A 24,514-nucleotide genomic window follows, 5' to 3' on the forward strand; every position below is an offset into this window, starting at 1 on the left:
AATGCTTGATAGCAACTGTGAAGATAAAGCGTGTGGTGTGTTCTGTGCTGCTGTGTAAGGAGTTAAGTGGTTCAACTTCATGATCTTTTTTTTTTAATAAGCTTTTAAGAAGCACTTAGGAACTACCTACAGTTTGTTAAATGTAATAGAACTTGTTGACTATCAGGTTACGATATATACAAATGTTTAATACTTAACATTTTCTAATTTTTATATTCATTCAGAGGAACCAAGAAAGTTTCAGTAAGGGACTTGTTGCAAATTTGATAGAAATATTTAGTAGATAATTTCAGTATGCTTAAAGATACTCAAATTTTCTGTCTTATGCAACTGTAGATATTTCCTTTTATAATTTGAACCACCTGCTTTAGCCAGCGTGTCCTTCATGACTCGAACGAGTCATTCCTGCCCTGCTGCCTTACTGGCATTTATGGACTGGAAGCAAACTGGGGGTGGGCTAAAGGTGCAGCTATTAACACCCTTGCCTTGTTACCTGTCCTGTTAAAAGCTGCCTCTGACAAAGTCCTGCAGTTGTTGTTTCCTTCTCCCTCAACCCAGCTGCCCAACCACGGTGGAGCTCTGTCCTGCTGCTCTAAGTAGTGTATTTTTCCCCAGTTTGCCTAGGTTGTTATAACTTAAACCTAATGAAAAGAAATTTTGCCTCAAGCTGGTCCTGTTTTAGTACGTACTGCAGCATCTGCAGCCGGGGAAGCCAGTGAGCAAGAAGTGGCATCGATTATTGATGCTGACCCAGGGCGCTGCCTGCGGACGCTCTGCGTCTGTGCTCTGCCTCCTCCTGTGTGCTCCGGGCACAGGGCAGCTCGGGTGGTTTGTGCACTCTCATGAGCAGAAGCTGCTGTTGAGCTCTGCCCCAGTGCGTTTCTTACAGCATTGCTTCAAATGTGCTTTGTGTTCCTTTTTATTCTCCACTTTCCCCATGTCCTGTCCCTTTAAAGCTGTGATTCCTGGTCTGCATTCTGCAGACCGGTCCTGTTCTTAAGAATAGTTGTGTAATCCAGGCTGGGTACTATAATACCTGGGAATAATGGTGAACTCTAATCTAGAATCTTCCCAGAATTGCCTTTTCCAAAGCGCTGCTGCTTTACTTTTCCTCCCATATTTACACACTTTATTGCAGATACTTGCCTTATTTGAGGAAAAAATAAGCTTACTGATGTAGTGACTAAAACGTGAAAGAATTGTGTGATAAAGCAAAGCACTTGGAGGAGATTGACTCTTTCCTGGGCTTCAGATGCTGTGTAAGCTCTGAGGAATCGAAGGATCAAGCTGCAGCCGGGGTGAGGTGCTCTCGAAGGCACTGAGGCACTGCAATTTCAAAATTCTGGCCTTTGTAGCATTAGTCCTCTAAGTAAGTGTAAAAGCTGCTTCTGAATATAGCTTACAAATATTTTTTCTAAAAATTACTACTTTCATAATGACAATCGTGTCAATGCAAGTTACAGAAAACTTTGGTAAGGAGTGCTTGTACAGATCATAAATTGATAGTAAATATTTTTAAGTTATTTTCCTTTGAGATATCACCTGAAAGTTACATTTGGCATTAGATTTATTTAGTAAAACCTAGTGAAACCTCCAGGCTCTTTTGCAATGAATATTCAAATCTTTGGTGGGGAGGAAAAGAAAAGGATGAGACAGCTTTAGATATCTCATGCACCTCAGCACGATATAAATAATATCTAAGGATGTCGGTGGAGATAGAAGGCCTAGTTGTTCTGAGCGTCACATGAACACGGGCTGTGCCAGCAATTTGCACGCCAAGAGCCCGAGCATGGGAAGCAGGAAGTGCTGCTGCTCTTGGGCCGATAAGAGACCGAGGAAAAGGAGATTGGCGCCAAGATCTTCAAACTGACCAGATTTGAGTCCAATTGCATTGATTGCTGCACGGAGTGTTCTGAAAAACACTGTCTCAAATTAGGTAGCCAAGCTGAGATACCTCAGAGCAATAGCAGCTTCTGGCAGCGTTGACTGAAGTGACTCTCCAGAGTGGCGTGGAAAGCTCGTTAGCAGAATTCTTGCAGAAATTAAGCATAGTAGATGAAAGTAACTGAGGGAAATAATTTCAATTGATTATAAGACAAGCTGGAAGGGGGGAAAAAGGGGGACAGAAATTGTCCTGGTGCTGTCTGGCACCAAACCTTGGAGTTGGGGAGAGAAGCTTAGCTGTTTGCAAGGGCACGGTTTAGAAGCAGTCCCTGCAGGGACACCTGTTGGATCTGTGCAGCCCGAAGGTTTCATCTCCTCTTTGGAAACAGAGAAGGAAAATAAGAACCAAAGACGGAATAAAAGGTGCTTATATATGCACTTAAGGGCTGCTCATGTCAACTTAAGCTGAGTGTAATTGTTTGTTTGATTGCTTTAATGTGGTTTCAGTTTCTTTGGGTTTTGTGGTGGAAGGGATTGGGGAGAAGATGGGTAAGGGAAAAGTTGTTTTAGCCTAACATGGCCTGTGACAGAGAATTCTTCCATCTTCTCATTCTCGTTTGAGATGCCTGAAACATCTCATACGTTGTTTTAGCTCTTTGGAGTGAAAGAGAATCCCTGTTATATCTCATGAGGAGCATCCTTGTGTTATGCCTCTGCTGGAGGTGATGCTGTGTCTTGTAGGCTGTGCAGAGGGTTGGGAGGCAAATACTCTGTGTCGCCTTCCTTATTCTGAGCGAAATCCAGTTCCTGACGTGGTGGTTGTGCAGCATCGTCCTTCCTTCTCGAGCGCAACTCAAGGATACAGTGTATGGCATACAAATCATTGGAAAGAATAAAAGGAAACTTTATATACTTGATCAGAAGTGATATACTTGAATGATCTATAATCAAACATATGCATGATATGTGTCACTGTGATGAGAGTTTCCTGGTTCACTTCAATATGTGGAATCTGGTTGTTTGCTGTTCTATTCATCAAAGCCATGATTTAGCTAGCAAGGCTCTTTCATTTGTATTATCTACACTGGAATGTCTTTGGTTTCAAAATTCCTGTTACCATGAGAGCTCTTAAATAATAGAATTTCTTATTTAAAGTACTTGGACTCTCTTTTGGAAGTAATATCATGGGAGCAGTATAAGAGTAAGTGTCTAACTTGAACTTGCTGTATAAAATACTGGAAGAGGTTTTATATTCCTCTCATCTTGGTGTTTTTAGTGGATGTCAGTATCAGTTTGATATGGGTGGTGATGATGAAGTCATGGGACAAGTAGGAGAACTGGAGATCTTCAGCACTTGTGTGGCTCCAAGTTAAGGAATGGAGTTGTAGATGAATTTAACCATCTATTAAGTTTAAGCTGTGTAGACTTTTTCACTAAAAGAAACCTTACTTACCTAGAGCTTTTCTTGGCACTTAGGGCACTGCTAGAGTTAATACTAAAGATTGGTCCTTTATGGAAAGAAGCAGGTAGATTTCTTTTTATTTCCTTAAGAACTATTGGAGTGCTATGTATAACTTTTTCTAATCAGGTATTGTGTGACTTGTCTGACATAACTTTTCTCTTGTAAACTCGCAAGGAAAATAAGTTTTTAAAATATTCATGTTCTGAAGGACGATCCCTTATTTGTAGCTTTCTCTTTTAGAGGCACGTTTATGCTTTCTGTTCTCCTCAATCTGTTTCCATTAGTGCTCCAGAATTGCTGCAGAGGAGGATAGGGGAAGCTGGTATTGGCAAAGAATCTGTCTCAGCTTTTATTTGCTGTCCATATTTAGTCATAGTCCTCTGAAGTGTCACCTGCTTGCTGAGAGAGCTTAAATAAAGGCTTTGGTAGAACTGAAGCTCGACTAATAATATGTTACCTGAAACTCAGATGTTTTTAACTGTATCAAATAAAATGAGACCTCTTAAATACCAGAGTCGTCTTGTATATGCTGTGGTGGTTTTTTTAGATACACAAATTCTAACAACCTGATGTTGCCCGTTTAGGTGCCGTATGAAACCCTGAACAAACGGTTTCGAGCTGCCCAGAAGAACATTGACCGAGAGACGAGCCACGTGACGATGGTGGTCGCAGAGCTGGAGAAGACGCTGAGCAGCTGCCCCGCTGTGGATTCTGTCGTTAGTCTCCTCGATGGAGTAGTCGAAAAACTCAGCGTCCTGAAGAGGAAGGTGGGTGGCCCTCAGGGTCGCTTTGTTTTTGCAGAGTTGAAATGTCATTCACTTCAATTTTTCTTTCAGGCTGCAAGTGTTAATGGCACCATGAACAAAGGCCTTAGAAAGCCCAGCAAAATATCAAACAGTCCTGTGTCTTGCTTCATTTGTGCTTACAGGATTTGACTATTAGTTCATGATTAACTGTAATGAATCTCAGTTGGGTGATAGGATTGATGTACACTTACAGCCCTGAAGAGGTATTTCTTACCTCAGAGGCAAGTCGATTTGTATCCGTTTCTTGTTGGCAAATGGAAAGGTCTGCACTGTTTGCTTTGACTGATCACTTCATGGGGAAAGCCAGATAGAAGATGAGTTTGGAAAATGTGCAACTCCAGCGGAGATACTGTGTGCATTGTTGAGGCTTCTTTGCAGAAATTATTCAGCATTGTTATTTGAACACTCATTTTTAATGCTAAAATTTCAGGTTGGAAGGTTCCTAGGGAATGTTAATGAGAGCATTTAAGCAAATCTTAGCAAGAGAAGTTGTTCTAACTGCTAAGCTCCAGCATTCGTCTAAAACGTAGCCAAAATTTCAGGCCCCTGTCACATTTGTGTTGATTTTTTTTTCTAAGAATAAGTTAAAAATAGTGTATGATATTTCCATCTAAAAGGATGGCTTACGGGTTTTATGCCCTGCTTGAGAGCAGTGATCTGGAAGTAAAACAAAAGGAAGCAGAAGTGTTTTGTTAATACTTAAATAACCAATATAAATCTTACAATGAGACTTCAGCTCTCGTGTGAAAGTGTCTTGGAGGTTCATAACGTGAAAGTAACGTCATGCGGGTTGATTTGGGGTTTTCTGCCTGGACAGGTTAAGGAGGTGCTGAAAAGCTGATATGCGAAGGAAGTCCTAAATCTAATTGCTCTTTTTTCTATTTGCTGTCTGAATTTGGAGGTCCTGAAACATGCATTTTCTTCGCTTGGCATTTGCCAAAAAAAGACTGCTGGTTCTGAAAGAGGTGTTAGCAGATGCTGCTTGTAGCGATACAATGGTGTGGAGGAGTAAGTTATGTTCTTGCTAAGCCTTTTCTGGCAGCAGGGATTTGTCTGAAGGCCTTGCGGAAGGTTTTTGGTGCAAAGCTCCATTTTTAGTAGTTGCTTGTTTGTTTCTGCCTGCCTGAGAACCTGTGGGGAGCCTCCCAGCTGTCCAGAAAGGACAATGGGCAAAGAGGAATCTGCTCCCACAGTGAAGCCCTCTGGAGTCCGCGGTCTGGCTCCTGCTCCGAACCCACAGCTCCAGTTGTCTGCTCTGTAGACTCTGCCTGGAGCAAAGTATAATAGCTTTCCACGGGGCCTTTACACCCAAGTGGGGTCTTTGTTTCCTCCTTTCTGCAGGCAGGGGTCTGCTCAGGGATCTGAGGTGGCCATTATGGAGTTAGAGGGTTCTCTTCTTTGACACCCTGCTTGCTTTTCTATACCAGAACAACTTTTCTACATAGCAGATTTCTTGGGTTCTGAAAATTAGCCTTTGGGTTATCCCTTTATATCCTTTAACATGCTTGTTCCCTCATGTGCTATTCATGGCCAACAAGGCATGTCCCGATAGTAATATTTGCATCAAGGGACTTAGAGGAAGATCTGCAGCCTTTCTGAAGGCATGAGGAGAATTGAAACAGTACAGGCTTTATAAATCCAGATACAAAACCCAAGTAAGAGGAGTCACATGCCCTTAGGAATGAGAAGGGACTATGCATTTGTGCTTACTTGCCCAAAGTTCTCCTAATAGTTTCACAGAATTCACAGAATATTTAAGGTTGGAAGGGACCTCTAGAGATCATCTAGTCCAACCTTCCTGCTCAAGCAGGCACACCTACAGCATGTGGCACAGGGTGGCATCCAAGCGGGTTTTGAAGACCTCCAGAGTAGGAGACTCCACAACCTCCCTGGGCAGCCTGTTCCACTGCTCTGTTACCCTAACAGTAAAGAAGTTGCTCCTCACCTGGAGACGGAACTTCTTATGCTTCAGCTTGTGGCCATTACCCCTCGTCCTATCGCTGGCCACCAGTGAGAACAGCCTGTCCCCTTCCTCCCTGCATTCTCCCTTCCTGAACTTATACATATTAATCATATCCCCTCTGAGCCGTCTCTTCTCCAGAGAAAACAGGCCCAACTCACTCAGCCTCTCTTCATACGAGAGATAGTTTCCCGAATAACTAACTCAAGTTATTGCTTCTTTGCTGAAGAAACTCGTGTAAAACAAATTGTTGTGATATGTTGCAAAACAGAGGCAAATTCTATAGAAAAATAAATCTCTCTAAAGATGTAATGAGTTTTAGCTAAAATATTATTTGTGTGTGTATGTATATGCTTGAATTTTATACAAAGAACCAGACTAGAGCCAGACCTAAAAAGGGGGCAAATGTTCAGGAGTTTTCTCTTGCATAGGTTCTTATTCAGTTGTTTGCCTTTTAAGTATTGATTCTGCAAGGACAAATCTTAAAATGAACATGTTCAGTAAAAGCACCTGGGATGAACCTGTGCTTTTGGGGCTGTGTTGTCATCCATATCATCATATGGATGACGCTGTAGCTTGAATAGCTTGGGTACTTATAGGGAGGGCTGCCAAAGCGCACCCCCCCCCCCGCCCCCCCAAGTGTTTAATCTGTAATGTTGGCAAATGTGCCAACCAAAATTTGCTCTTTCTGTTGCAGTGGCCATTCTGGTTTTCAGACACAAGGTAGTGAGTTTAAAGTCACCACTTAAGTCAGGAGGAGTTCAAACAAACAAAACCAAACAACAAGCATGGTTACACAGGGCATCTGCTACCTGCAGCAGCAATGTTTCCAGAGTACTAAAGTAAAATAATACTGGTTTAGCAAAGTTTAATACAAACAAGCATAACTTAGTAATTTAACAATGAAGGTATTTAGTGTTAAACTGCTATGAGTTCCTTGAGTTCAGTAAAGATGCTGAAAGGTTAAATGTTGATACCTCTTTCATTAATGCAGAGATTGATTAAAAGGGCTCCAGTTTATTAGAAGTAGTTTAATCTGCATTGTTCCCCAGCAGAACTTAACCAGCGTTACAGTAGTTTGAGGAAGAAGCAGGCTTGGTTTGAGATGCACATGCTTCCAGTGTTTATCTGAGCTACATCAAAGTTCGTATTTATGTGTGAGAATCTCGAAGCACACTGAAACTTTTGTGCTACCAAAGTGTCTTTAACTGAGGGGAAAAATGCCATAGAAAACACCTGTGCAATACGTAAAGAATGTTTACCATCTGTTTTTTAGTAAGGCTTAGGTACTGCTTTAAAAGGAACTGCTTTATAGAGTTGAGAATTCGAGTAGCTCTTAATTTTTTGCTTTAAATTGCTACTTTTTAGGCAGTTGAATCAATCCAGGCTGAAGATGAGAGTGCGAAACTCTGCAAACGCAGAATTGAACATTTGAAAGAGCACAGTAGTGACCAGCCAGCTGCTGCAAACATGTGGAAGAAGAAGCGCATGGATCGCATGATGGTGGAACATCTCCTCCGCTGTGGCTACTACAACACGGCTGTAAAACTAGCTAGACAAAGTGGTATTGAGGTTGGTAAATGTGCACTAACTTGGGAAAAATACAGTGTTTTTTAATGAGGAAATTGAAAAAAAAATTACAAATAATATAAACTATTTGCTTTATTCCTATAGCTGCTATTCTTAGGTAGTGAAGAGCACCTTTGTCCTTCATGTTTCTTTCGTGTTATTTTTATAGACTCGTCTGGTTTCTCTATCTGGTATAAGTTGTATGTAAAGTCAAACTTAGCTTTAGTTCTGTTAGCTTAACAGAAGTTAAATGTTTTTCGGTAAAATCCTTTCCTTTTTAGAACTTGGAATAATTTTCAGATGTCATACTGTGTGTCTTGTTAGAGACCGTTAGGCCGCTCATTAAATAGTTAGTAGAGCTTCCCATCTGTCTGGGCACACTTAGGTGACTTGTGTAGGTGACCAGCCTGAGCAAAATAACATATGTTGATCACAGGAACACCTGCTTGCTTATATCATCCTACCATCCTATTCTTCAAGGCATTTTTTTAATAGCCAGTAAATCTTATCTTGGCCACAGTAACATTTTTATGTGTCTTTTGCTGATTTTCCTATCAAAATCCTGTGGTGGTAGTTTTTATTTTCATTTATTATCTAGGATGTTTTGATTTTTTTTTATAATTGCTGATGGAGATGTTCAGTCATGTTGTCCAAAAATAATTTGGAAATCATACACCTCAGCATAGCCTCTTTATGCAAAGTACTGAGCCACGCTGTGGTCCTCTAACCGACAAGGATGAAGAAAATTTTAAAATTAAAACTTTTTTTTAAGTAGTAAATTATTATTAGAGAAGTCCTTTGGTAATTTTAGAGTATATTTGCTATTTGATTCTGTGTATTTTTTTTTAATGTCGAGTCATTTAATGTTCCTGACTCTAGAAGCTGTTCTAGTTAAAACCTTCCTATGAAGGCAGGAGCTGCTGTGAGATTAGTGGTGTTGTGAATTACTTGCCCTTTTCAGGGTGACATAGTTGAACACATCTTAACACTTCCAGCTACTTGACACGAGTGTTACTTCTATCAAAAAATAACTGTTCTTTGCGTTCCTTTTTCACAACCAGAGAGTAATGTAGATACGTCTCACTGCTCGAATCTTGTTCAACCAAAAGTGATTTCAGTCAATGCCAGAAAAGAAATGGCAAGTAGTGGTTGAATGAAGATGGAGAGGGAGGAGAGCAGATCGGAAACAGGAACATAATCATGCGCTTGCTCTATGTCCTTGCCACAGAGATGGCTGTGCCTGACTAAAGTTGCTCTGTGCCCAGGAATCAATAAAAACACCCAAGATGACTGGCTTCAGATCTGTGACTGTAGCTGAATGATCAGCAGTTCTTCTACTTTTGCTGCTAGACTCTTCTTTGTTTGGAGTAGGAGCCCATCTCCTGCTTAATCATCACGCTTCTGTACCTAGCAGATCTGCTGAAAAGGCAATCTAGAAATGCTTTTTTTTCCCCTTTCTTAGCAATTTTTATTATGCCTGAAGAAATGCTCAGCTTGGGTTTAGAAGTGAACATGAAAGTCAGTCATGATATACCACAGAACTCTGTGATAGAGGGTTGCACTTGTTGCAGTCCTATAGTTTTCTTTAGCAAATGGAACAACAACAAACTTTTGCTTTTTCAAAAAAAAAAAAGTTTTAGAAACAAGCTTATTTAACTAGTGTCTCTAAGACTTACCCATTTTTATTTACAAGACATCAGAAAAAAAACAGAATGACATCAGAATTTATTTATACAGGTTGAATACCTTGAGCCCATATTGCTAGTTAAGCCTATATACATTTTATTCCATGAATGTTGAAGGTTATAATTGGGCTAAGCAGAGACTTCCTTCAGTCAAGACAGCTCCTCATCATTGTCATGAACTGCTTATGTCTGGACTCCCTCTTCCCCTTTACCTTCCCCTTTACCATGAGGACAGTTGGACACTGGGACAGGTTCTATCTGGAGAAGCTGGAGGCTTCATCCCTGGTTGAAGGGCTCAACACCAGATTGTGTGACAGGGTCCCCAGCGGCCTGCCCTGGTGGCCATGGTGACTAGACTAGATGGTCTTTGGAGGCCCTTCCTCCTCAACCGTTTCCTGATTCTCGCCCTCACCCCTTATTTTTACAAGGCTGTTTCCATTTCACTTGCAGCTGGAGAGTCGTAGATTAAACATCTTCCAGTAGCTCCTCGACCGGGCTTAAAACAAGCAGTCTGAGACTTACTCGTAAGTTCCTCATGTGGATGGGAATGCTAGGAGGCCTGCAATGCTACAGACCACTTCATGGGTGGAAAGGTTTAGAAGGTAATCTGCTTCAGTGTCCAGAAGGAAGCCCTTAACCAGTCCTTAGAAGGAAGTCCTTAGAAGGAAGCCCTTAACCTTGCCAGCAATAAACAGCAGTTTATTCAAACTGACTATGCACCATAGTGTCTAATTTTGAATAATTATTGGTGGACTGGGGCAAATTGTGGCCTTTCTTTAAATTAACTGTGTTCATATGAATGATGCTCTTGAATTCTTGCAATGGAAGAGGAAGGCTTCAAAGCCTTGCTTGTAAACCAAGAAACAAACGGCTGTGGAAGGAAATGCTGGATGTGGCAGTGATATATTTAAGTGTCAGAGCTATGAACTAGCTTAAGTGGGGAATGTAGCATTTATAAAGTGATGATTGGTGATAAAAGAAATAAAGCACAAATATTAAATATGTGATATAACTTTAAAGAAAAGAAATGCTGCTCGGGTAAGTAAACCGAAATCTGAGTAAAATTAAAATAAGAGCTGACAGTCAAGGACGGAAGCATCTCGTGTGTGCCAAAACAAATGCAGGGGAAAGGGATCTAGGGTGGATTTTGTTTCCTTGATGTATTCTGGCTCCCTAATGATGTGAAAAACAGTTCAAATTGAAGATAGAAACCAGAAATCAAGTTTTTGTTATTGCATACAAATGAAGCTCATCAGTATTAGCTTGTTGACCTTAATAGTGATAATGTTTTGACTATATGACCATGGAGTGCAGCATGGGTATAAAAATACATATTTTTATTTGCAAATTCATGTGTTCAGCTTAACTGGCAGAGTTGTCTTAACCTGAACTTTGCTATTCTATATTCTGCTGCATTGAATAGTTTCTAATTTCTGTGCCATTAACTGGTAGGTCACTCTGGTTTTGGAAACATGGTTTTCTAGTGGGGAGTTGGTGACTGTTCACAGAGATTCATCATTAGACTTGTAGCTCTCCTGGGTTTGATTTTATTTTAATTTGTTCCTTGTTCTAGCCATTTTTAATAAACTGGAAAGAAAAAAACTTACCATAGGGTTCTGTAATTAACTATGTAACAAATAGAGTTGGTTTTGCAATATTGGTAAAAGCAAATCCTGGTTTTTAGACTACCGGTCTCTTACCATAAGCTGTAAACCCTCTTTTTGTCTTTGATTAGTTCATTAAATATCCTTGCCATAGAGCCCCCGTTATATGAGATCATACAAGCAGCAATATGCTTTTTTATTTTAAGAGTGGCATGAACTTAAACTAAGGGTCCATGCCGCTTAGAGGAGCGTGGATGGTGCCAAGGGAGTTGAGCCGTGCGCAGAGTGAGGGCTGGAGAAGCTGCAGCCCTGGCAGCTTCTGGAGCTGCAGCTCCAGTGGCCTCCAGCGCTTCCAGGTCAGTGCTTGCTTTATGAAACACATTCCTCAGAGCTCTGCAAGTATTTATTTCTGGCCACACTGGGGCAAAACACGATGTTGAAGCTGCCATTTTTGCAGGCAGCTTTCCCTGAATAACCTTGTTTGTTTGTCCCGAGGGCTCTTTTCCAAAAGAGAAAATAAAGAGGAAGGGAGATACTGAAAGTGCCATGTACTTCTGAGCATTGCAAGCAGGAGCGAGCACTTCACAGTTGCATTTTGAGTCAAAACTGTTCATAGTGTTCCCAAGAACACTCTTCTGATGAAAACGTGGTAGGTTTTAGTCTTTTGAAAGGTCACTTCTTGGTCTCCAACTTGCAAGGAGAGCAAACGCCTTGAAGCCCCAGTGCTGAGGGAGGCCCTGTGTTTAAGCAGCAGCTTCTCTCTGCCTTCCCAGCTGCCTGGCCTGGAGTATTTTCTGCCTGTGTGGGATAAGGTGCTCTGGGGCCACCAGCTACATTGCCAACATCTGCACACTTGTGCTGAGTAACAGAGCTTTAACTTGCTGCTCTTTGCCAGCAGGAGCAATTGCAGATGTGGTTGCAGAATGTGCAGAAGGTGCTGCTTCTGCTTGGGAAGGCTGATCCGAACTCTCTCTTTTTGTCCAGAAAAAGCTCAATTCTGCTTCCAGAATGAGTAGAGTGAAGTAGTGCCCTAGCAGATGGATGGAAGAGACACGTGTGCTCTGTGTGATACTACTGTGTCTGCCAGTCTCTTCCCTAGAAGCCTGAAATGGCCATTCAGGCTTGATTTGTATGGTTAGATGGAGTAGGAGTGGATTGCAACCTCAGGAAGACCTGATAAATAGGCTGCATTGTAGAGAGCTGAAGAACATTACAGCAGTAAATTTTGTTTTCTGTGAAGGAAGTGGGTGCTGGAATAGGAGGCCCGTTGGTCTTACGATGTGATGAGAGGTTGTAACTCATACCGAGTGTTTAGGAAAACTGTCCTTTGAGAGAAGGAGGCCATACGATGCCTGCATTTAAAGTTAGGCAGAAGCTGAATAAATACTCATCTTGAAGGAAAAACCTCATAATGTACACTTAGAAATCTTCCATGTTTGGTAGGTTCTTGAACATTGCATCCAAGAATGGCTTGTAAGCCAACGCACAAATGCATATTAATGTAATTCATCAAAACACATTTGTACTCAAAAAACCCTTGCATTTTACATAGCTAAGTATTTAATAGTGTGCAAAACACTTGCATGTAGCTTGCTTTGCTGCCAGGCACGAGGTAGATGCTGCCTTTCCAAACAGCCTGGACAACAGAACGTGGTTTTCTCTGAAGCCTTCGGTTGTGCCCCAACCGAAACTAGAGAGGTTTGAAAGGGCCCCCAAACTGTTGCAGCTTGTTTAAAGGTGCCTGGATGTACCTATTTTGAGTTACCTTAATGCACTAGACTGCAGCGTGGCAATGCAGAGACCAGTTTAAGTTGGCACTTGTTCCTGTTGGTGTGGCAGCTTTTGCTAGATTGCTGGGATGAATGTCTGGGTGTGTTCCTCTGTCTGACTTTCCAAGTGCTGTAATTCCCAAGCAACTTGACATCTGCAGCTTGTCTCCAGTCTCCTAGGGATTGAGAATTATGAAAATGTAGAATGGTCAAAATCCCTGCCAAGGAGCAAACCTTCTCATTGGGAATCATTTGCATTGTCGGAACCCAACAAAATGAAGTGCACTGCAGTGTTGAGCGTCTGTTTTTTTCAGTCGTTCTGTTATCTTCAGGCAAAATGGATGACCTAACTGTAAACAGTGTGTCATAAGAAAGCTATTTAATGACAGAATACTATTCTGGAACACTATTAAAACGTGCTGATATGCAGAAAAGATACCCGAGTTGGTATTTTACCTAAAGGGAGAATGGTGGTGTCACCTGCAGACGTGTGCCTAGGCAGTAAGGTTCATCTCCATCTACCAGGAGAGGCTGCTACAGAGAATGGTCAAGGCAGAACAGAGGCCAGAACAGCAGACAGCATCTTTTCCATTTCTGCCCGTTGTGGGAGCTCCAGAGGCTTCGTTGCACTGCACTAGAGCTGGTTTCTGCAGCGCCAGCAGCTCCGGGCTGAGGTGCAGCCATTTTCTGAGCTGCAAGAATTGCTGATATCCTGGGTAAACAGCCTGCTGCCGCTGCTCCGAGTGTGAGCTGCCACCACGAGGCTCTAGCAAAAGGCAGGAGGTGAAAACATTTCTCTTTACTTGGCAGGATAGGTGTCGTTTTGGTGACCGTGCTTTAAGAAAGCTCTTGAAAAACTGGAGGGAGGAGGAGGTTGGAAAGTATAAAAACCTGGGGTGAAGGAAGACTTCACAAAAAGAAAACTGATCGCTACAGGAACAAGTATCATGTGCCACAACCACTTAATCAGGTGGAGAATCATAGGAGGAACCTGCACACGGAATTTTAAGTCAGAAAAAAAAATCAAGTTTGAAATAAGACCCAAGTTTATAATATGATTTAATCATTGGAAGTGGTTGCCAAAGTAAGTGTCAGCAGCTCCTAATGGCAGCTAAAGACAGGGTGGTTCTGGCAGCTAATCAGTGTGAGCTACTGGGGTCTTTCAAGGGAAACCAGGTAGAATTAACAGCTCTGGGCTGCGCAGAGGTAAGTGAAGATGCTCCCTTTGAACGCTGAGCTGCATACACCGTGGGATACTGTGTTTGCTTTGTAAACCATGGCTTTTTGGACCAACTGTTGATGAATCTGTGGTTTGGCTCTGGGTCTTTGCTTTTCTTCAGTAACCAGCTCTGCAACCGGCTTTTGAGCAAGACATTCCATCAATTACTCCGTTTATTTTCTCTGTAATCTTGTTAATGTGCAGCATTATAACACTTAATAGCGGCTTAATGAACTTCAGACAGTATTATTTTATGGGCAGAGAGCAAGACAGCCTCTTAATGTTAATTTGTGCCATCTTCAATAGCTGTGACCTTGCAGTATTGTCACCTACGCCATTGTTTCTTTTAATTTGTTCCCTGCTACCCAGCTGCAGTTTGTGTGTGCCCTGAAGTCGCTTTGAAGGATCCGTTCTTGTAACCAGAAGACTTGTCCTTCCCTGTACAGGGACAGAGGAATCCCATAAGGTGTTTGAATTCTTTATTTTTTCTTCTCTTTCTCTCAACCCTCACTTTTCTGTCCATGTCTCCAAGTTGGCAATGTTACTGCAGAGCATCCTCGTTTTCCTGACGTGTCTTTTGCTCTTCCCTCTTTGCAAGAATACGCTACTGACGCCCTTCTGTACGTGGTTTTGTACCTTGTCACTCCTGCATCTGCCTTCTTCCCAGGTTGTGCAATGATAATCATAGCAGCTAGATAATTCCCTGACTTCCTGTGTATTCATCACCCAGGAAACTTGAACTCTCACATATAATACGGTATGTACTAGTATAGAAGACTAATGTGAACTTCTTGTTTGTAACTGCATTACTGAGTTCCTATTCCAGCTTTATAGCTAACTCTTGTGTTCTAAATAATATTGAAGATGCAGTTGCCAATTCAGCCTGACTAGTCTAGGATGCAAGTATTGACTGAAAAAAACCAAAGCTTTTGAGAAGTTGTTTCAGAGTGGTCATCTCAATACGTGTTTGCTGTATGCCACCCATGAGTGGTTGGAGTGCTTGCTCTTCTACTGAATGCCAAGTGCAACAGCAAAGCATTTTTAAATGTGAACACGGTTCTGCTGTGCACATAATGTCTACATATAGTCGGTCTTTTTAAAAGAGTCACTGGCACATACGCTTTTGGTAAGAAACCAGTCGTTGCTTAGGGCGTATTGTCCCTGCCCAACTTCTTATTCAGCTACTAAGCAATTAAATATTTCCAAAACATATATAAGCAGCATCTTATGATGCTATGACTTCACTGTTCTAATGAATAGAAGTCTAAATCTCTAGATATTCTGCCACAACAGTCTGTTTTACAAGTGTTGGTAGATTCTTTCCACCAAAGTAGCTTGCTTTTCTGCAGACCACTATCCTTTCCTCTCTGCATTGGATTTTACAGCTTTCTCTAGTCTTGCCATGAGCCTCACTTCTCTTCTTAGATGAACTAACCAATTCTGAGGAAACTCAAGGGGGAGAGGAATGTGTCATTACAAATAACTTCAGCAATACTTGATATTTTCAAATTATTTATAATTAGATTAATTTAGTACTTGTTTCCAATTGGTTTTAAGCCTTCTTAGAGTCACACTTCAAATATAAAATAGGCTGATTTCTTAATCTAATGCATAAATGTTCATGCAAATTTTAAGGGGTTTTATCACAGATTCTTCATGACAGTTTTCCAGGCTTGTGGCTGGAGACATCATAAAATAAAACTACTTCAAGTGACACGTGAGGCTAGAGATTGATGGAGGTGACTATTGACCTGATTGCTCCAGGTCTTAAAATATCTTACATAAACTAATAACTTCAAATGGATGCTGCAGAAATTGAAGCACGAGCTGCATCTCTGCAGGAGAAGAGGTGCTGCTCCTGTTGTGTTTTGTGACATGCGCTGAAGTACAAGGTTGCTGTTTTGTGTGTTCTTTGCTGAAAAGAATAAGCAGGGGGAATTTTGGCCAGTTTCTAGATCCTGAAACTACGCAGTGAAGAGGTAAATCTTTAAATCTGAGAATGAATTAATTAAACCACTGCTTGCTTTGCATTTGAAGGAGACAGACTGTTCAGTGATTGTGTATTTTAAAATTGTATAATGAAGTTCAAAATTTTACATACTGTGAAGCAGGAGCTCCACTTCTTACACATACACTAATCTGTAAATTGCTCTTAGTTATTACTGTGAACAAATGAATAGCTCGAGCTGAAAGTTCTAATGTACCTGATGTGAAGTCACAATGTAAAAGACATTTCCCTTTTCGAAGTGAGAACAGACTTCTGTGGCTTAAGAAAAGTCTCCTGCATCCACGCAGATGCTTAAACAGCAAGTCCCAGCCTTACTGTCATGATTAAGAAACTCCATGTATATCACTGGAAGCAAACTTTAAGATGAATTTACTGAGTGTTGTTGAAGCTTGATACCTTCCTTTCCTACTGAAATGCAGTTGTTTTGTAGCAAGGTGAATAAAATTTGCCTGAGATCTTTTGAAAGAGTTGACTGTGCAAATACTGGAGTATAATATGAGTAGTATCAGTAACTCTGAAGTTAGAAACTTTGCTTAAGTTTTAAGAAATGCCCCTATGTGCATATATGGTTGCTAGTTTGTTACTTGCTTCAGCTATGTAATAAGCATAGCTGTATTTAATTTCAAATGCACATGAAACTAAAAATCCTCTTGCTGCCTTTTGTATATGTCATCTTGTTTTCCAACTACTGTTCTTCAAATAACTTTCACCATGTTCTTGTGAAGCTCTTGCCTCTTCCTTGCTCCAGCACAACTGTGCACTCATTGAATTCTGGACACCTTTTCATGTTCCTTTTAGTTTTCATTCCTGAAACTAATTTTAAGCAGCAATTATTTTCATTACAAAGCAGCCATTCCAGGAGTCCTGGGACTCTAGTGGAGCTTGCCTTCCTGCAGGCGTGTCCTATAGCTGATGCAAGCCTTATTCCAAACATCCCAGCTGTGGAGAAAAGCTTCACAGGTCTCTCCTGTGTGGATTCTTTGATACCTGATGGTTGGTGAGTGTACAACTTGCCCTGCAGTCAGGGCAGGTGCTGGAGTCTGCTGAAAAGAGGACAGTGCTCAGGGGAGAAACCTGGTGAGGAACAAGCACCTCGGAGGCCTCTGCTCCATCAGCCCTCGGTTGTGCTGACCAGAGACTGCAGAGCTGTTCACAGGAGGGGACAGGCATGGGCACGCTTGGGATCTTCTTGTGAAGAAACCAGCCTTGGAAAATAGGTGCTCTGCAGGGATGTAACTGCTCAGTATGCCAGGAGTGTAGGAATAAGCACAAAGGAATCCTCATTCTTCATAGCATTTTGTACCTTGGTAATTGGAGTTCTGTGCAGAAGCAGAGGGTTGGCAGCCTCCCTCCCTTGAGGCACTTGCCGCTTAGGAAGGAGCGGGGATATTTTGAAAGCTATATATATGTAAATGGGGCAGAGCACGACGATGGAGAGGAGTGTTCTTTGTTTAAATAAAAGTCTGTCTGATTTCACCTAAGTGTCTTTAGAATTCCGGTGCAGTTTTCTCAAATACTGGTTTTCTCGGGAGTTATAGAGCTGCTATAATGTAGTTAGATAGTCATTTTATGGCAAAATTCAGCCCATGCTTGCATAGTTAGTCTTCTGATACCTGTTTAGTGACTGCTGCCCAGAAGGGAGGTGAGGTTGACTTTAGTCCAAAATCATTTTTTAAACAGAAATGATAAAATCTAGGTGGTACTTCCTTGCTTGCACCAGAAGGAAGAGGAATGCTTATGTTATATGCTACCTCACCACCTTTTTAATGTTTCCATAGTTGTCAGTGATTCTTAAGCCAGAATTGCTTTCCATTTTGGGCCACTTGAAACTATTTTTTGATAGCTTTAGAAGCATAAGTCAGTGGAGGCTTGATGTTAATTCATCTTTCAAGTCAGATGTTCTACATCTAGAAGCAAGTTGAGGCAAGGTAGTTTAGCCACAACTGTGGTGAGGAATTTACACAGATGGCTGGAAAATTTGTGGTCTAAGTTAGTGTGATAATAAAACTGACCTCTGCAGTGTTCTCCTGAACTTCTGCAATCTGGGGATTCAAGAACTGCAGCTATTTAAAACCTCACGTGGAAACAAATCCTGAAAGAAAGGAAAACTTTCTGTTGTTGCAGAAGATAAGTAAAGATCTCAGAGTGCTTTTTAATTTACACAGAAGGCACAAAATATTTGGCATAACGCTGAATGTCAGTCAATGTCTAGAATTTCTTCTAGATTTTCCTGAGCACCCGCCAAACAGGTGGGGATAATTCTCTAATACTGAGAATTTGTTTACACCTAAAGCTGCATGTAAGTATACAAAGAGTGTTTTCTTAGCTTATTAAATTATACATTGCTTTGGAAATAGTGAGCATATGTTCAGTGGGTGCTCCTGGTGGTGCAAGTGTGCGGGAATTGCAGAATTGGTGCAGGCAACCTCTGGTTTGGGGTCCTAACATGGGTGTTGTGACTTGAATGTAGAGTTCTCCTCACAACTGCCAACACTGGTTGGCTTTGCTTCTTGCAAAACATGGAATACAAGCAATTCTCCAAAAAGTATCCCAAAAAGAATGGTACTGAGCTGTGTAGAGGAGTTGTGCTCTTTTAAATAAAGCCCAAGCTCTGTTGTTCCTCCTCACCCTGTATCCCTACTCCGAACTGGTGAAATGTATGGCAGAGAAGGAGCGTCAGGATTAGCCACCACCAAGAAAGGAGAAAGGGGAAAACATGGCCTGATTGCACTGGGGTCATGAGAGATGTATGGACTTCTTGTGAAGGTTTATTGCTTAATTGTATCTTAGTATTTTTTCTTCTATCAATCTGTGTGCTTGGAGCTTGTTATCAAATGCAAAAGCTCCTTATTTCTCTCCAAATGGGCTGCTTAGGGCTTTATTTGTATTGTTCCCTAACTTGGTATCTAGTCAGCGAAGAAGAAAATCCTATTTATTGGTGCAATTTAAATGTGATTAAAAGAGTTCCTTTCAGAACCAGCAATTAAAGAAGTTTTCTTCTGTCTTCTGGATGTATATTGTCTAATAGAGACAGTTGCTAACCTTTAGCTTCTGTGGCAGACACAAACCTAATTAGCATCTCTGCACCAAATGGAATCTTTTTATTTTAAATTTGCAAAAGGAGGTTAGAGTTATAAGTGTTTGTCTCTCCCAGCAGCAATTACAGTCTTTTTTGCTCACAGTTGGAGGTCGGGCTCTATGCATTTATCAATGATGTGTTAGTATAATAATTTCTTTTACTAGCACGTTGACTTAACATAAGGATGTATTTTTTTAAGAAAAAGAACAAAGTACTATAAAAAGCTAACAAACAAGATGAAAAGATGCCTTGTCTTATGCTTGATGTATCTACCACTAAGTTCATGTGGAGGAAAATTCTTTTGATTTGGCTTGAAAAGCAAATGCTGATTGTTAGAAGAACACATGCAGTTCAGAAGACAAGCTTGCTTTGATGATGCAGTGATACTTTAATGCTTTAAGGAAAGGGCTCTTGTGTGCCCATATCAAAGTACAGTTATTTTCAGATTTGTCAGGCTAGGGTTGTACCTATTTTTGTAAAAAGGTTCTATTTTTCTATGGTATTAGGAGTTCCTGTATTTATGTGGCAAAAGTGAGGGATGGCTGATGAAATGCAAGATGTGTCTGTGATAACTCTGACATTGGTGCTTTTTTGTGGCTCAACAAACAACTGGAAATGCCATCTATTTCTGAGAGGAACGTTGTTGCTAGAGCTACTGTAATATTTATCATATTCAGCATATTTTAACTGTACAGATCTCAGCCTTTCGCCATGAAGTGTGTGTGCACTTAATTTGCAATACATTCATTTTTATATTAACAAGCTCTTTTAGTCCTGGATTACTGTTTGACATGTACTGGATTGTGTGGTTCCCTGGGTGTTTCTCTGCAAGTGTTAGGTCTGTAGGATGTTCTGTATCTGCAGGCTGAGCTATGTTGTGTTGCTAAAGCAATTGAAGATAGGGCTTGCACCATTAAAGAAATTATTGGAGGAAAGTATTTTGATGACTTCGAATCATTGTAGGATTTTGCTTAAATTCAGTAATAGTAGATACCTAATAAAGTATATTTAGGTTCTCTTCTTTTATGTAATTCTTAGTCACATCAGCAAATGTAAGGACACTTCCGCATTCTAGTTGATATCATTGACCAATTTTTGAAAACCCAGGTATCATTGGGAATGGGAACTGTATTACCACCTTCTGTGAGAAGTTCTAGAGCTTAATCATTACTTTTAGCTCTGTTCTGTCAGTAGATTTGGAAAAAAAAGTCATTATCTCATTACCAAAATAAGTTATTGCATGTAAACGTGGTCCTTGAAAAATACTATAAGGACATATGTGTGTATGACAAGTATTGCCCCATAAAAAGGTGTCCCCAAAACAGTCTATACTACCTCAGGCTCTACTACCTTATATTTTCTACCTCTATCTGTTCAAGAATGGATTTCTGTGTAAAGGATCAGTGCAACTTAACCAGTCCTGCCTGTCTTTTTTGTTTGTTTTTTGAAGGACCTGGTAAACATTGAAATGTTTTTGACCGCTAAAGAAGTGGAAGAATCATTGGAAAGGCAAGAGACGATGACTTGCTTGGCTTGGTGTCATGATAACAAATCCCGGCTCAGGAAAATGAAGGTAGGAATAAGTAACAGGCTAATGTTGCACTTGAGTTGCTGTGGTTTTCCCAACTACTTCAATATTTGACATGGTCAGTTTGGTTTAAGTTGTTAGTCCTGAATGAAGCCTTGTATAAAAGTGAAAACAGTTAAATAGAATATTCATCTATTAAAGTTATTGGAGCTGAAGTGGTTTACACAAATGTCAAACTTCAAACTAAGCATAAATCATTTTATGGATTCAAATGTTATCTCAACAAATTACACTCAAGTAATGTTGTTAACTTGCTTTTTAATATGATTTACAGCAGTCTAAATGCCGAAGTATATAAAATCCTGATGCATGTGGATTTAAGCGTGTAGCTTGTTCTGTATCCTGCTGAGAATGTAGCTTATGGTTTCTATATGAAGGTATCTTGAAGTACAGTAAAGAGGGGTGTTGCTAAACTTCATGTCCTCAAACTTAGCATTGTGAGAGAAATTTAAGACAGATTTATGTTCTGGTGCTTTTAAGGGTTGTTTAAAAAAAAAAAAAAAAACTTTAGGAGAACTTTAGGAGAGTGAACGTAGCTCTTGTAGCAGAGTAACAGATGTTACTGTTGAACACGTTTGAGGTTTTATTTTTTCTTCAACAACAAAAGCAAAAGCTGGGTCTAAATAATAAACTCAGTTTAAACAAACACCTCTTTAGCTATTGAATATTGTGCCCTGAACGTACTCTGTATTTGTTCCTCTGCAGTTCATCTAAATTCCCTTGTATCTTAAATTTTGTTTTTAAAACTCTTTAATAGGGCTTGCAGAAATCTGTTTTTAACTGATATTAACCAAAATCCCTGCCTCCCTCAAAGATGTTTGTCTTTTTTTTTTTTCTTTTTTTCTTTTTTTTTTTTTTACCAAGCACTTTCTTTAACCAAAAGTGTTTGAGTACACTTAATGGTAAGCAAGGAGTGACGGTCTTTGTCACTCGGGGCGCCAAAATGAGAATGAACCGAAGATGGGACGCAAAAGTAAATTGACCAGTGATTACTGTAAAGAAAATGATGATCTTGTTATGGAAACTGTTAAACCAGAATTGGTATGTAAACATTCCTGCATAATTATACTACTGGAGAGAGGGGGGGAAAAAAAGGAAGAAAAACACTTGTGTAATCTTAATGCGTTAATACAAGAAACGAAATCTGAAAGTCTTATTATTTCATCATCAATCTTTAATAAAAATAAATAAAAAAAACTTCCCCATCCCTCTTTTGAGAAAAATTCTATTTCTGCAAGCCCTAATCTTTATCTAAAATTTAAGACTGAGCAATCGGAGTCAGAAGAAGAGAAATCACTCTGTTCCTTTTTGCAACAAATGGCCATTTCTTCTGTTTCTGGTTGCTTAGCTACTGATCAGCGTTAGCTTCCTAAAATCCTGGCCATCACCTTAGTGCGAGCTCCCGCTGCAGGGGAGGCCGTGTTGGCTCGGGAAAGCGCCCGGTCCCGCAGCCTGGACGTGTGAGCGGGCTGGGCTGGTGTCAGGAGCCGCCGTGGGGCTGCTTGACGGGCACAAAGCTGCACTGCAGGCGTCCTCATCACTCCTGTGCAGGATCGATGCAGCTGCTGCCTTGCAGCTTACCTGGAGACTTGTAAAAAGCAAGAGTAACTGAAAATTGTTTGAGGATATAGCGGGGTTGGGTCGGGGTTTTTTTGGGGTTTTTTTTTTTGGGGTGGGGGTGTTTTTTTGTGTGTGTGTGGGGGGGGGGTTGGTTTTTTTTGCTCTTAAGTAATGTTATGTTAAGCCCCAGGATTTAGTATCATTGAAAAGATCAGTCACTCTTCACTCTTTATTCTTATGGAAACACATTTCAAATTTCAAATGAAGATTTTTTGTATCAATTTTAAAAAATGGAGTATTTTAAAATATCCTACTTGAAAATTCCAAACAGGAGAGAAGAAATCTTGCTCTTTGCTAGATCCAGACTTGAGTACAGGAAAATGTCAAGTTGGAAAACCATTTATTTTCTATGTCTTAAAGTAGCGCACTGCAATGCGTATCAGAATACATAATTTCTATTTCCAAATCACGTTTCAGTTTTAAATTGTAGAATTGGAAAAAAAACTCTAAAATAAGTAATTATGGCAATGTGTGCATTAGTTACCACAAGCAGTTAACTGATTTAAAAAAGAAAAAACCTGGATTGCTTGAATTCCTTCTAGTGTCACGGAGGAATTTTGATATTATTGTGCTGATAGACAATAAACAAAAGGCAACTATTCATTATAAGCATGAGGGAAGAAAAACACTTGCTGAGTAAAGCAGGATAACTTAAGGAATATCTTTTTTTTGAGAGAGAGCCAGAGGACTTTGATTGTTTTTGTTTTAATTTGAGGTAATAGAACAGTTGACTGTGTCCCTGTCACTGTGTCCCTAAAGAAGCATAGCAACTTATTATTTTATGAGGGGAGAGTCTTTTTAATTCTACATAATCAAATTTTTTATAATTTTTTTTTTTGATGGAATTTGATTTAAAGGGACACTGTCAACTTCATTAGGCTTCACGTTTTACCTTTTTCTGATACCAGGTAAATGCCATTTGGTTTCCATGTTTGGAGGTTTGTTTCCAGCCTGGCCTCTAGGCCTCACAAGAGGGAAAGAAAGAAGTCTGAGGGGTGGGAGTGGGGAGGACCCTGCAGCAACCTGAGCTCTCTGCTCCTTCGTGTTAACGTGGCAGAGCTTTCAGCTCATGCTCAGAGACGTCCTCCCTGCAGCCCTCTGGACAGACCTCTCTGGTCTGAACTGCCACCTGCCCCAAACTCCTGGTGATTCTGCTGCTCTAAACTGTGTGGCAGTACAAAGGAAGCCGCTGTAACTCTCACCTGCTTCCCAGGTGGTGATGATGCTTTCGGCCATTAGGAAAACGTCAAGCCTTGCTAAATGTTGAAACTGTGCAGGAGGCGAGAGGAGAAACATTTTGTTTGCTTTTGGGGAATTTGTGCCAATGCCTTATCTGTCCCATCAGCATTTTGGCTTCTTTTGCATGAATACCTGAAAGCAAGCAAACAAGACTGCATGTTATTAACACTGTTTTCTTTTTTGTTGTGCACACCTAGTACTTTACATACATAACCTACTGTGCAGTGCAGTGTTGGCACCATCTAAGACCTGTTCTTGTCTTTAATCTCAGAGCTGTCTGGAGTTCAGCCTAAGGATTCAGGAGTTCATTGAACTCATTCGGCAGAACAAGAGACTGGATGCTGTGAGGTATGAAATTAGGATGCTTACCAAACAGTTTTCTTAACCAGATGCTATTATGCTTCATTAGAAACATGTGACTTGTTGCAGCACCCAGAAGCTCCTCTGCAGCCAAGGATCTCGCTAGCATTGCTGTGATCAGTCTTTGGATTTAAGCTGGGGTTGAATATTTAAAGGCATAACATCATTCCAGGTGCACCTTTTTAAAAATTGTTTTGACTGAAAATCTCCATCTTTTTTTATATTCTCAACATCAAAGGTCTACAAGTTGAGCTGTTCTACAAACTAATGTATATGCATAAACTTATTTTCTGGTGGCATACAATGTAATGACCATACTTACCCTTAAGTAATTTTCAAAAAGTACAAGTAGCTTTTTAGCTTCTTTCCTTGCAATTTAATTAAAAAAAAAAAAAAAAAAAACTAAAGCTTGATGGAACGTTAACCTGGAGATCTACCTTTTGTGTTGAATGGATGCTTTGAAGCTCTGTATTGTCTTCTCTGTTGGGGTGGCTATGTTGAATTATCCCTGTGCATTCCCCTTTGCTCCCAAATAAAGCAGCTCAGTATTTCTCTGGAGCCCTTTTAGAGCAGCCCCCCTCTCTGGCAGGGCAGGAGTAGGAGGAGTGCCAAGGGGATGAGTCGGGAGCTGACAGTCGACCCTGGTCCCAGCCTCACTCCAA

The 24,514-nt window shown here is 40.6% G+C and overlaps 1 protein-coding gene across 3 annotated transcripts in view; it reads left to right on the forward strand.

Moving 5' to 3' along the window:
- The window catches only part of MAEA (macrophage erythroblast attacher), a 46,677-nt gene that overhangs the window by 11,425 nt on the left and 10,738 nt on the right, over window positions 1-24,514 (forward strand). For all 3 annotated transcript variants that reach the window (XM_026034107.1, XM_026034105.1, XM_026034106.1), the window contains exons 2-5: window positions 3,931-4,113; window positions 7,481-7,684; window positions 20,496-20,618; window positions 23,764-23,840. In XM_026034107.1, coding sequence (XP_025889892.1) covers window positions 4,006-4,113; window positions 7,481-7,684; window positions 20,496-20,618; window positions 23,764-23,840 — 512 coding nt within the window. In that variant the 5' untranslated portion in view covers window positions 3,931-4,005. The remainder of the gene's footprint in view (window positions 1-3,930; window positions 4,114-7,480; window positions 7,685-20,495; window positions 20,619-23,763; window positions 23,841-24,514) is intronic.

This window comes from Nothoprocta perdicaria, unplaced genomic scaffold, assembly GCF_003342845.1.
Source record: "Nothoprocta perdicaria isolate Ctin4 unplaced genomic scaffold, notPer1 scaffold_14, whole genome shotgun sequence".
In the NCBI taxonomy this organism is placed as follows: Eukaryota; Metazoa; Chordata; class Aves; order Tinamiformes; family Tinamidae; genus Nothoprocta; species Nothoprocta perdicaria.